The sequence below is a fragment of the Thermobia domestica genome, chromosome 14, assembly GCF_964235325.1.
Source record: "Thermobia domestica chromosome 14, izTheDome1.hap1.1, whole genome shotgun sequence".
In the NCBI taxonomy this organism is placed as follows: Eukaryota; Metazoa; Arthropoda; class Insecta; order Zygentoma; family Lepismatidae; genus Thermobia; species Thermobia domestica.
The window spans coordinates 31,994,963-32,009,376 of NC_137467.1; the positions used below are offsets into that span (position 1 = coordinate 31,994,963).

Here is a 14,414-nt window from a genome sequence, read left to right on the forward strand (position 1 = left end):
TTTTAAATAACATTATTATTTAATTTTAATAACTGTATGTTAAAACTATTTTGTTTATTACAAACTAAATACAACTATTATTTAAAATATAGTTCACAGAATACCAAGACAACATGATAAGTAATTAAATGCAGTTGAGTTCGTTCCTCTAGTCGCTGCCTTAACTTAAATTTTGGGGGAAATGTTATTCTGACAATATTGAAAATTCTTCAGGTTCATATTTTCTGTTGTAGAATAACATTATCTATGATTGTGATTAAGTTACATTTCATTATCTCCTTTCACTTAGGAAAACAAGCAAAAAAAAAAAAAAAAGTAATTTTAGTATTTTTTAGTAAGTAAGACTTTTAAGATCAAATTTGATTTTGGCCTTCTACGCTATGAATTGGAGCTAAGTTCGGATTTTAGATTTGCAAATTATTATATGGATAAGTATGGAAATTTTAATAGAAACAAAAAATATTCCATCCGTCCGTCTATCAGTCGACAAATATCAGAACGAAAACGATACAAGATAATGCCAAATATTGTTTTTTGTCGATTCAGCATCCTAAGTTCCACTTCCACTCTGAAACCAGAAATGGAAAATCTAAAACTTCTGGTTCCATTGCTGGACCCCCATACTTCGGGATTCTCTCGTAGCTTTATGAGAAACGAAGTTACGTTTTGCATAGAAATTTTCATTTTAAATATTTGTTTATCATTGAAGTTTAAGCCTCGAAAGATTATTTTAAAGGATACAGCTTTAAATGTTTAGTGCTAATTTTTATACTAAACATTTAAAAAGCGAACGAGGTCTTAACAGGAAATTGCAGCACCAACTTCAACTACTTGTATTGAAATTGTGCTGAAAAGTCCCCTATTTAAAATAGCTTGTCTTTCAATATTAATCATTTTGCTCAAATGATGAATATTGGAAGAATATATTTTGTTCGAAATTGGGATTTCTTTTTTACAAAATACAAAGCTCTTTCTCAACTTCGTCTACACTGATCCGGTGCATTTGAACTTAGTTGTAAGTTTGCCAATACAATGTTGTTTAACTTTTCTTGTATTTGGAAACTGTGTACCATCTTTCTGATATACTCTTCCTTAAAAAGAACATTTAAAAAATAAGGGTATGCAGATATTCCCTTTGTGTAAGGTTTTTAAAATTAAATTTATACCATGGGATATCATGCCTAATATTTGTCTTGATTGTTTGTGAGATTAATATGCATCATTTAAGTTAAAATAAGGCGATCTTCAAACTAATGTAAATCAAACAGTTAAGAATGTAGGAATCGATCTCCCTCTAAAGCTAAAACCATGGTGGAAAAGGTTACTAGAAGAAGTAAATGTTTGATTTCGAAAACATCACGGGAAATGTTATTATTAGAAACGAGGTGTTAAAAACGATATTTTTTTTAGATGTAATTGAAAAGAGGAATGGAAACTGATTGGGACATTAGCTAAGAAGAAACTATATAGTGAAAGACGTGCTAGAAAATGTAGTGGCAGGAAAGAGAGGGAGAGGCGAAGGCCGCAGTTGATGGACGATATCAAAACCGAAAAATCGTAGCTAATGACGAAGAGGTTAGTGGAGGACTGTGAAGCATGGAAGCTTTTCAGTTGCGGGAAATGACCTACCAATAATAATAGAATACATGTGATGATAATGATGATGAGATACAGACTGCAAAGTTTAAATAAATATTTGAAGTAATACAGTTTCTAAAAGAGCAAATCTCTTTGTTTGTTACTATTAGTGTTAAAAAATTAGGAAAGCATTAATAAAGTAGTAGTACTAGTAATTATAATGTTAATGATGCTTTATTAATTTTATTAAACAAACATTTAAATAATGATCCCAAACCATTGAGTTTTCGCACTCTGCACCGCGATGTACTCTTGTTGCTACACAATTTTACACTAATTCCTGTTTCACTTAAAACTAGTTGTCACGTATTTTATTTAAACGGTCGAGATAATTTAAAATTTATTTCGCATAAATTTTGAATTTAATTCAATTTTTAATTCGCACCAATTAAGGAAATCGGATATTTCTATCTTATATTATGGTTAATTTCACTATTTTTTTTTTCCTATTTACTAATATTTTCTTGGTTTTGTGTTTATGGCTGTAATGTTCTTCTAGATGGAGATGTTTATAACAGTGGTTTCTATCATTAACTTGATCATAGTCAAATAAAGCACTAAGCAGAAAATATTGTGCATATATCTGTGACAGTATTTTAGAGAAATTTTGAATGTCCTAATTTTTAATTCCTCCCCGATAAACACCACCTTTATGAAGACACTTACGTGTCGGGTGGAGAGGATTGCATGCTACAGTGAAATTTAGAGCTATGTCTACGGTAGTTCACTTCCAGAAGGACCACTTCTACCGAATTGTCCTAAATGAAGTAGACAGACAAAGAGTGTCCTGGGAGAAGGCAGCAGTTCTCCAGCAGTGGCCAAGTTTGCAGAAATCATAGTGATTGGCAACTTGGATATTAGTTCCAGGCATGGTCAGGGTGACTTTAACGGCTGGGATACTGCGGGGTGGAAGGCAACGGGAAACCACCATTCTATTTTACCCTAGTTTGCTGACAGCAGAAACATTACGTACAATGGTCTTTCGCAGATTTAAGAGGAAGAGGTTAGCGGAAGACCGTGGAGCATGGAAGCTTCTCAGTTGCAGCAAGTGACCTGCCAATAATGGCAGAATACCTACGATGATGATAATTTTTAATTGTTTGATTCCTTCTTTTCCTGATTTTGTTTCGAGTCGTTACGCTTATAAATTTATGACATTGTAATGTAAGTGCCCTAAAATAATTATAAATAAATATATGCTGCAAATATTAAAAAAAAAAAAGATGGACATAGATTACATACTTGAAGAAAGTCATAAATATAATATTCAGTGTGTTTCTCATAGAGCCTACAATAAGTGTTGCCAGAGAAAGGTACATTTAATTCAACTTTTAAATAAAGGTTTGAATTCTTGAAAGAGTAAATAATGTAACAAGAAGAAAGTACGTTTATATACATTTGAAATAATAATATTATCTTTTTTTCCATTATGCAAATTAAAACTACAAATAGACCTAAATACCAGTCAAAATTCACATAATGGCTATTAAAATAGAGTACCTGTACCACAAATAAATCTAAAACTAACCGAAATTTGATCCATACGTATAAGTTGATACATACTATTTACCACAGAAGATAATTCAATGAAATTTTAAACCTTATTTTAATTATATTTTCTAAACATAACATGAAGTAGAGATCAATATTTATAATTAAAAATGGCAACAATTAATTCTTATCACAGTTTTTCTTTTTTTCTTTTTAACAAACTCTTCTTCTTTTGAACACAGCCTAACCTAAAGAAATTAATTTCACATATTGACACTTCACGAAGCAAAATATTTACTTATATATATATAAAACTACTTTTTTGAATTTGTTTTTTTGCCTTTTCGTTTTACAATTACTGAAGCTTATGAACACATTTTGTTTTCATTTACATAATTATGCTTTTCACTTGACGTACAGGTACTTCAAACTATGTTGTCTTTTATGTTAATCACTTAATTGATATTTACTTAAACATCCTATTAGAAAAAAAAATGAACTAAATAATTTCCCTTGTTCTTATATATGTGTCTAAAGTAATAACAAAGATGGTTATGTATTTTACAAACTGCAAACAGAACTAAATGATATATTAAGTTAAGGAAAATCAAATGATAAATATTACCCATAAAGACATTCACATTATATTCTTCTAGAATATTACTGTAGCATCTACACGTTTTCTACGTTGTTTCTTAGTCAGTGACATCCATGTCTACCAACTTACATATTTCTTAAACTTTGATATGTGAGGGAGAATCCGAAAATAAGTTTCCTTTCTCGTTTTCTCTTGGGTGAGAGCGCCTTGCCCATCCGCCATACAGTTCTTATTTCACACCCGGTAACTTCCATTTATTTCCGGCTTTGAAGAAGACTCTCGGCGGCAGACGCTTTGGAAGCAATGTTGAAGACACAGAAGCTGTTCGACGCATCTTCTGTATGCAGAGCCCTGAATTTTTTCTGGAAGGGTTTTTGAAGCTTATAAACCGGTATGACAAATGTCTCAATGCACGTAGTACTTATGTGGAAAAATAAAGATACGTCTGATCTGGAATGTCACATGCTACTTTTGGTCTTGCATCCCCACCAGTGTCCACAGTCGCTTGGGGAAACTTATTTTCGGACTCCCCGTCATATTACCGAACATATTTATTGCAGTAACCAAGTAAACAAATACTAAAATATTATCTTAATAGATACAATCAGTTGCAGATGATTACTTAACACAAGTACATAGAAGATAAACATTATTTTACTTTTGTTTTTCCAATCTCGCTTCAAATTGATGTTTTGTATAATAAGCGCTAACATTAGTCTTGATTTCAATTTATAAACAAATATTTATATATATCAGAACCTACCTAAAATGCTATAACTCTGTACAATTGGGCAGACAAATGTGGTATTAATAAGGAAAACATTTGTGATATATTCTTAATTTTGTTATTTGGCACTTTTCGTTCTTAGGGCTTTTTTCCAAGTCAATTTTTTTTTCATGTTTGTAATTACTGCCAATGTTAATTTCAGTGGTTGCTTCCGAGGTAAAAATCCCTCCTCCCGACAATACGAAATTCCCCCAGAGGCACATCTCTTATCGTAGTACTTTTTATCCCCACTATAACTAAATTTTTCCCGTGGAAAATCTTCTGAAATCACCAAGGGAGAAACGAGTAATATGCTGTACTGTAGTATTTATAAACATCTTTCAAGTAGAAGGAATATGCATGTTAGTACTATTATTACTTGTAAGAAGAATCCTTAAGGAAAGGACGGTTAAATGGGATTCAAAAACCTAGCGAAAGATAGAAAAGTCTGGAGATCTCTTCAGAAAACCTCGATACCATGAAGGTAGAAAAGCACGACTAAGTAAGTAAGTCAGCCAGTATAATAACCAATTTACAGAAGCACACAGGGTTGAAATATACACAAAATATCATTGATTTGTGATATTAGTTTTATCTTTTCCAATATTCATGTTTCACAACCTAGTAAAGGGAGTATATTATAATGATAGTAACTTTAGAACCAGTACCGGTACAAAGTAAAATAAGTATACGAAAACATTTTAAGAAAGATAAATATTCATAAATCACAATATGTGATATTTTCAAGCACTAAATCATTAAATTTCAATAATTTTTGCTGTACTAAACACTTATCTTGTTTTTTTTTTTTTATTACTCGTATACAAGTGCTATTTGCATCATTGTAAACTGACATTAAAATATATAATCTAACATTATTGCAAATTTATGCACAATATTGATGTAGTGTAATTGCACACTAAATCAACAATATTTTTATTCTTGTAGTCTGTAGCACTCACACGAAAGATCGTGACTATTTTTAAAAAATTAGATTGCTTATACTATCATCATTACCGTATTACACATGTATCTGGTTATAGAGTAAACTTGATTAACTAGCTTGTTTAACGGTATCACCAATTTGTGAATATTTTATTATTTATAATTTACAATATAAAAGTACTAATACATATATTCTTCATCTTCTTGTTTATGCATAGTTAACATTGTGGTCCTTTTCAGAAAATATATCTCAACAGACTATTAGTTTCAAATTTGCTCCTCTAAGTTACTCAATAATTGAAATTAATGTTAGTGTAGTTTCTGTCTCATCATTACATAGCAAACAAATAACAAAAAAAAAAAAAAAAGATTATTTTCTACTTGCCAAAATAATAGTTATTAAATAATATGTATTTTACGGCATATTTTTGGAACTGGGGGGGGGGGACCAGAGTATTTGGCTCAAATTTCTTGCTTTCTTGCTATATTTTCTGTATATTTATGGTTTACGTTAGGTTAGGTCAGTTTAGGTTAGTTTGTGTTAGTTTAGTTTAGGAATTTGGATTTGCGGAGCCAGAATTCTTTGCTTAAAATTCATACTTTCTTCCTATATTTTCTGTATTTTTAATAGTTTAGGCTAGGTTAGGTTAGAATAGATTAGGTTAGTTTAGGCTATATTAGTACTTGGTAATTAAACTTATTAAAAATCAGCTCATTTCTCCTGTAAACATTGGTGATTTTACTTGATTCGCCCCCCCCCCCAGTTCCAAAACTATCCCGTATTTTACCTTGCACTCAAGACAGGGTACAATCATACTGAACTAAACAAAATTCTAAAGTTAGTAAGTGCGTGAAGTAAATAAATTATCTACAAATTTCTCAATGTAAAAGATACAAGTTACAAGCAGGTGGGCAGGCCATGTAGCCAGGATCGAAGAAAGTAGGAACGCTTTCAAAGTCTTTAACTGGAAGACCAATTGGGAAACAACCATTAGAAAGACCTAGGTGTATATGGCAGGACAATATTAAGATGGATCTCGCAGAAACAGGAATACAAAGTAGAAACTGGATCCAATTAGCTAAGGATAGAAGCCAGTGGAGAGCTTTTGTGAACCCGACATTGAACCTCCGGGTTCCATAGGCTATAGAGTTAGTTAGTTAGTTTTATGAGTTTGAGAAGATACACATAGTAGAAATATCCCAGAAGTACACGTCCTTACACTATACATTTGCATCAGTAATTTTGAAAAGGTCATGAGTCAGAAAATAGCAATTTCGCTTTAGTCCAACTTTTTATTTGTTTATTTTAGAGCCCACAAGTTGTTAATTTCGTACAATGGCAAGAAAACTCTAGAGGTCGATCATTTCTTGTCTATCAGCATTTTCAAAGCATTAAAGTTTATTTTTCGATTTTTTTCATAACTTCTATGACCTTTTCAAAACTACTGATTCATTTAATGGATAGTCTAATCTTACAGAGAATACGCTATAGAAAACGATTATATATTGGCAACTAAGTTCAAGCATGATTCATTGACTTGGTATTACATAAGTAAGAAACTTAATTATGTATGTGCCCCAAGAAGGTGAACTTTTAATTTTCAGTACATTATTTTAACTTTAAAAAAAAAGTTTGAGGACAGACTTATTTTCAGGGTTAATTCAAATATTGTTTTTATCAGAAATATGTGAAAGAAACCAAATTCGTTATTACGTGTTATTTATGTTGGTTCTCGTTGAATGTACGAAATTTAACTTTATTCCTTTTAGTTGTAAGATATAAAGTATAATTAGAGTGACTAACTTAGAAAACAATTAAAGACTCATATCTTGTTATATCTTCCTCAGGAAAGGTTAAATACTATAAACATCATATTGTGCCACTGAAATGTAAAATTATTATTTTTTTTTAAAAAAAAGTCATAAATCCATAACTGTTTTAGTTTCCTTATTCCTTACAGCATATGCAAATATTAATTAAACCTGTATCATTTTTGATCTTTAATTAAACTGTATCCAAGATTTAACTTGAAATTAGATTTATTAAAAAAAAAAAATACATTGCCCAATTTTAGAATAAACATAAATCTTCAGCTAGTCATAATATTAAAAGGCAAGTATGATTCGAATAATCTATTTAACATATTAAATGTTTCTGTCTAGTACTATCTAGTCCAGTGGTTCTCAACCGATGTGTCGCGACACACTGGTGTGTCATGCAGTCCCCTAAGGTGAGTCGGGAAATTTAAAAATCATGAAAAAAAAGTAGTAATAATTAGTTAAAATCGAGACAGACTGTACCAGTCAACACCTGCAACGGTAGCAATAATGCTCAGTGTTATATAGCGTCATTATAAAAACTTATTAATTTCACTATTACAATATATATTATTATTATTAGTAGTAGTAGTAGTAGTATTTATAATAAAAATATTAAACAAATTTGTCGTGATCTCCTGGACGTTCAGTAAAATGTGCCGTTACTCAAAAAAGGTTGAGAACCACTGATCGAGTCGATACCTACTTAGAAATTCATTAGAAAGTTCAGTTATTAAAAATTTTCAAGTCAAGCATCTATCTTGTTCTGATTCTTTTTGACAGAAATGGTATACATATACTAGATATTCAGAATTTCTTACACAACAGTTTCCAACACTGATATTACTAAAGCAACTGGAAAGAATGAACAAACGGAAACACAGAACAAAACGTCAAAAAACATACAGGATAGCCAGGAAGTCCCTTTACACTCGATCTAAATGCGTTTAACAATGTAAGATGTTAAGTTATTTAAAATTTGAACCTCCCATCCTGATCATTGATATGGTAACAGTGCTCCTCACGTAAATTGCCACCTGCTGTCCTCGGAGGGAAGAGAATAAAGCCTGTGCGTTGAGCAGTTCATTATCTCGTCTTATCATATTTGGTGTGCAACAATGGCAGATACCAGTGACTTCACTGTGGAGGAGCGCTTAGTGGTACATGTATTGGTCTATAAACGGAAGCACAATACCGAAAATATCCCGCAAGTGATGGATAGGTTTCGTGAATGGTTCGGTGAGGAGCATTTAATCATGTGGGAGAAGAAAGCTTTTCCCCTGGGTAGTATTATGGATGCCCCTCATTCTGGTCGTCCATCAAACCGAAAGGAAACATGTGCAGAAGTTAGTGCATCAGTGATGCATTCATCCTACAAGCCGACCAGAAACAGTTATTATTAAGTGTTATTAATATAGGGGTGAAATAAGTGCAGGTATAAAGGGACTTTTTGACCACCTTATAGACACAGATCAATAACTTTCACATATGAGAGGAGATAAGCTTACAAATTAACCATCTTTTTACCAACAATAAATTAAAACCAGAAAACTATCAAGCATCAATACAATTATAAACTACTGAATTCACCATCACTTGTATGTACTCAACGCAGCATTTTTCTGCAGGTAGGAATATGTTAGGTTTCATAAAGTTATTTATTTCAAATATATACGTATGTGAGTGTTCCACAGTTAATGAATTATTTGTATAATATTTATAAAGTTGGTAGCTTAAAGAGCATGTACTAACTGGGCAGTTGCTATGACGTCAGGCTTCATGAATGCTCATCCTCTACGCTTTAAAATCATTGTATCAAACCAAAGTCAAACTCAAAATTTACCCATCATTTTTAGAGAAATCAGTGGCACTAATGTAAGTCAGATGACAAAATAGTACAAAATTACACTAAAATTTATACAAAATGTCTTTTGTAGTAACAGGTACTACCATTAAAATACATTACAATGTAGTATTAATAGTGGCACATATATATTATGATTTTTTTTAATTTTTACATAAAATTGCACTATTCCTGTTACATGTGATAGAACTGAAAACAGAAGCAAACTACACAAAAAAACACAAAATAAGTTATGAACTACACACTGTCCAACAGAACAACTATTAATATTTTATCATTACATGTTATTGTGAACAACTTGTTACTATTTCATTACTTCAAAACAAAAGTGTTAATGTAGAACTTTTTTTTTTTTTTTTTTAACTTATGATGTCGAATTGAGAGCAGTCCTTTCGCTGGCATTCTCTGTAGCTTCGTCTCCTATATACCAAGTGTCTCTAGCTTCTTCAAGTAGAGTTTCTTCTTGGGCCGTTCTCTCCTAGAAAAAGGAAGCACAATCATTGAATGTTTCCTCTAAGGCAGATGTTTAAAATTTTAGTGATGATTAAAATGTACTTACATTTACAACCATTACAGTCCGAACAAAAATATATTAAACGACTATGCTTGTCTATGATAATACGCAGGCTAAACATAAATTTAATGACGATATTCGCCTATGATAAGCAGGACAAAATAAATTAAAGGCTATACTTGTCTATGATAATACGCAGGATAAACATAAATTTAATGACTAAACTCGCCTATAATATGCAGGACAAAAATAAATTAAACGACTATACTTGTCTATGATAATACAAAGGATAAACATAAATTTAATGACTATACTCGTCTATGATACGCAGGACAAAAATAAATTAAACGACTATACTTGTCTATGATAATACGCAGAATAAACATAAATTTAATGACTAAACTCGCCTATGATACGCAGAACAAGAATAAATTAAACGACTATACTTGTCTATGATAATACGCAGGATAAACATAAATTTAATAACTATACTCGCCTATGATACGCAGGACAAGAATAAATTAAACGACTATACTTGTCTATGATAATACGCAGGATAAACATAAATTTAATGACTATACTCGCCTATGATACGCAGGGCAAAATAAATTAAAGACTATACTTGTCTATGATAATACGCAAGATAAACATAAATTTAATGACTATACTCGCCTATGATACGCAAGACAAAAAAATATTAAAGACTTACTTGTCTATGATAATACGCAGGATAAACATAAATTTAATGACTATACTCGCCTATGATGTACAGGACAAAAATAAATTAAACGACTATACTTGTCTATGATAATACGCAGGATAAACATAAATTTAATGACTATACTCGCCTATGATACGCAGGACAAAATAAATTAAAGGCTATACTTGTCTATGATAATACGCAGGATAAACATAAATTTAATGACTAAACTCGCCTATAATATGCAGGACAAAAATAAATTAAACGACTATACTTGTCTATGATAATACGCAGGATAAACATAAATTTAATGACTATACTCGCCTATGATACGCAGGACAAAATAAATTAAAGGCTATACTTGTCTATGATAATACACAGGATAAACATAAATTTAATGACTATACTCGCCTATGATACGCAGGACAAGAATAAATTAAACGATTATACTTGTCTATGATAATACGCAGGATAAACATAAATTTAATGACTATACTCGCCTATGATACGCAGGACAAAATAAATTAAAGGCTATACTTGTCTATGATAATACGCAGGATAAACATAAATTTAGTGACTATACTCGCCTATGATACGCAGGACAAAAAAAATTATTAAAGACTATACTTGTCTATGATAATACGCAGGATAAACATAAATTTAATGACTATACTCGCCTATGATACGCAGGACAAAAATAAATTAAACGACTATACTTGTCTATAATAATACACAGGATAAACATAAATTTAATCACTGTGCTCGCCTATGATACGCAGGACAAAAGTAAATAAAATGACTATGTTTATCTTGTTCATCCATGATAGGACTTAAATGACTATGCTCGTCTATAATACGCAGGACAAAAATTAATAAAACAACTATGTTCATCTATGATACGCAGAATGAAAGTAAATGAAATCTTTAAGCCCGCCTATGATACACAGGACAAAAATAAATAAAACGATTATCCTCATCTATGATACACGGAACAAAAATAAATTAAACAACTATGCTTATCTTATTCATCTATGATAAGTAGGACTTCAACGATTATGCTCATCTATGATACGCAGAATGAAAATAAATAAAACGACTATTCTCATCTATGATAAATACGTTTAAATCAATTAATCCAAATAATCAGTTAGAGGGTAAAAATGGTCTGTCTTCTGAGTATACGGTGAAACTAATTTGAAACTCTTTACTGATACAGAATAAGAAAAATTATGGCCCGTTAGTGTCGCACAGTCGATTTTCTGATTTGTAGTCTGAAACGCCAATATTTCTGACTATCCACACTGAAGTTTATTGTCTCTTAAACCAATTATTACGCGATGATAGGCCACACACACACATAAAGTGTTTCCATTAGAAATCGAAAAGGGGCATAATAGTTTTATTTTTAAGGTGATTTTAAAGGGATGCTAATAATCGATAAATGGCAGCGTGTCTCCTATCTTTCCAATGTATTTTGTAAGAAACGACAATATTCATAACCATTCAGTCAAATTCAAGAAATGAATAATGGTTACTTTGCATATAAATACATTTAATCAATAATCAGATAATAATCCCAGTAAACAAGCACGTCCATACAGGGGAGGTCTAGGGGGCCCTAAATTTTTGCTGCCCCCTAAAATTTTCACGGTAGGGTTGCAAATTAACCATAGGGTATAATATGGTGATGAAATATAGTTGCGGGACCCTCTACATTTTTGGGCTAGCTACCGGCCTGCGTTCATATAAGTCTAAGTTTGCCGTTAATTTTCCTAGATAGGCTTAACCTTAGAGATTCTCTGCGAGTAAGGATTTGCCAAATATAAATTTTAAGTCATACTTCGAGTCCAGATAATCTTAACACATAAATCTGTACACGCTTAGACCAGATGTAAGAATAAACGCAGCGCTACTACGCGAGCACGTTAGACTTAACCTCAGAAATTTTCTCTGTGGATAGCTTTGGCGAGTGCAAGTTTTAAGTCATGCTTGATAGGTACGTCAATTTAAAGAATTTTAAGGCTAGTCTTATATTACGTATTATTGACAAATCTGAAGCAAGCTTGCAATCATGGAACTAGCAACTTCGCTCTAGGTCTGCAGCCGTGTAAATGCAAGCTTCTACAAGCCTACAGACTTAGCCTTGAAGACTTGAGTAAAGTATTAAAAGTCTGAAATGCTATTAGGAATCCATATACAGGGTGTTTCAAAACAACACCGACAACGTTTGGGAGGTGATTCCAGACACCAAAATAAGAAAAAAGTATAGACAATCTGGGTGCACAAATGCTTCCTTTTGGAGATATAGGCTGCCAAAAACATGAAAAAGTGAAATTTAAAAGCCCATAGCTCCAAAACTATGGGACCTACTATAGTCAGGTCCAGATTTCACTTAGAAATTAGTATATGCCCTATCCAAATATCCAAGTTAAAGAATCCTGTAGTACTTTTTATAGAGGTAGTTGGTGAGTACTTCTAATTAAATGCTCGTAACCAAATTCCCTGCACAAAAATTGTTGCGTGAGTACCTTAGGATTCTGAAACATTTATTTTTAGGTAGGGACACATTTTAGTTTCTAAGTGAAGTTTTAACCTGCCCACGGTAGGTCTCATAGTTTTGGAGCTATGGATCTTTCAAGTTCATTTTTTCATGTTTTCGGCAGCCTATAACTCCGAAAGAAAGCATTTGTGGACCCAGGTTGGTCTATACTTGTTGTCTTATCTTGGTGTCAGGAATCACCTCCACAACAGACTTCTCAGGAGTAAAAGTAAATACTCTCAACAATAAAAAAACTATATATATATATATATAAGCTGCAAGGATTATTCTCTGATTACTTATTCAACTTTTCCTTTTACAAAGTTCGAATATTCACCTCTCTTGGATTTGACTGAATTATTTTAAATATTGCCGCTTTCCTGAAAATACACTGGAAAGATAATGGTATGTGCTGCTATCTATCCGTAATAGTCAAAACCTTACACTTATCTTTAGAGAAAAAAAGTATTGAAATGCGATTCAGTAAATTTCAGATTTCGCTGGTTTAAGAAAATGACTTAACTTGCTAAGCTTACCTTATCTTCAACGAGGCACGTTTTCAATCGCCGGGCAAAGAACCAAATTCCTCCAACGGTAATGACTAGTAGGAACATCTGGAGACCCACGATGAAAACAACTTCCCATCTAACATTAGAATTCCCTGAAAGAAAAGGAAAATAAACAACGTTAATGGTGATACATTCTGAATAGTCAACGATTTTATGTAAACATTACAACAGCAAAAGATAAGTTCAAACAATCTATCCAGAAATTCATTTTTTAAATGTTTTTTCCGAAAGTCGCTGTTTCGGGTAATCGGAATCACAATGACCACAGATAAGATGATTCTTTATTGTACGTTTTCAAATGAATACATTTTCAAAAATTACAATGAGAAACGGTTTTATTCGTTTCAATAACCTTATCCCTAGTAGCAAGAAAGTTTTCGGCCAGTTGGCGCGTGCTTGGCTTTTGGCTTTCTTACGCTTGCACTTGAAACACATGCTTTCAATACAATCTGCCTTTTGTTGCACTTGAATGCGATGCTTTAGACCCTTCGTAGAGCGTCATAGCATTATTGGCCGATCATTGGCTATATGACTTGTAAAACGCTTGCTTCAAGCTTGAATGAAACACTGTATGCAAGGTTGCACCATGTAACTTCGTTACTGGAATCCAGCTTGCGGCAAGCTTGCACGTTTTTCAATCAAGCTGGATGCAAGCTTGGCTAACTTGCAATTTAAGCTTACAGCAAGCGGTTTGCAAGTTGTCTCTGGTATGTTACGGTGAATGACTGTCCTTATAGTTAAAACGAAATGAAATCTTTCAGTTTAACGTCCCACGTTTATACCCTTTAGGCTAATGGAGACAGATGATTAATGGAGATTAATGATGATGGAAGAATTGATGGAATGATAATATGGGAGGAAACGAAAATACTCTGAGAAAACCCACGCACACTATGTTCATCACAAACTTACTTGACGGGGATTCGAACCAGGAACCCCATGCAACAGAGGTAAGCGCTCTACCACTGAGCC

At 32.4% G+C, this 14,414-nt stretch overlaps 1 protein-coding gene across 1 annotated transcript in view; it reads right to left on the reverse strand.

The window, feature by feature from the left end:
* Nucleotides 1-337: 337 nt before the first annotated feature.
* The window catches only part of LOC145669613 (uncharacterized), a 242,005-nt gene continuing 227,928 nt past the window's right edge, over nucleotides 338-14,414 (reverse strand). Inside the window, exons 3-4 of the mRNA XM_081737846.1 lie at nucleotides 13,410-13,534; nucleotides 338-9,598 (exon numbers count right to left, since the gene is read on the reverse strand). Coding sequence (XP_081593972.1) covers nucleotides 9,485-9,598; nucleotides 13,410-13,534 — 239 coding nt within the window. The 3' untranslated portion in view covers nucleotides 338-9,484. The remainder of the gene's footprint in view (nucleotides 9,599-13,409; nucleotides 13,535-14,414) is intronic.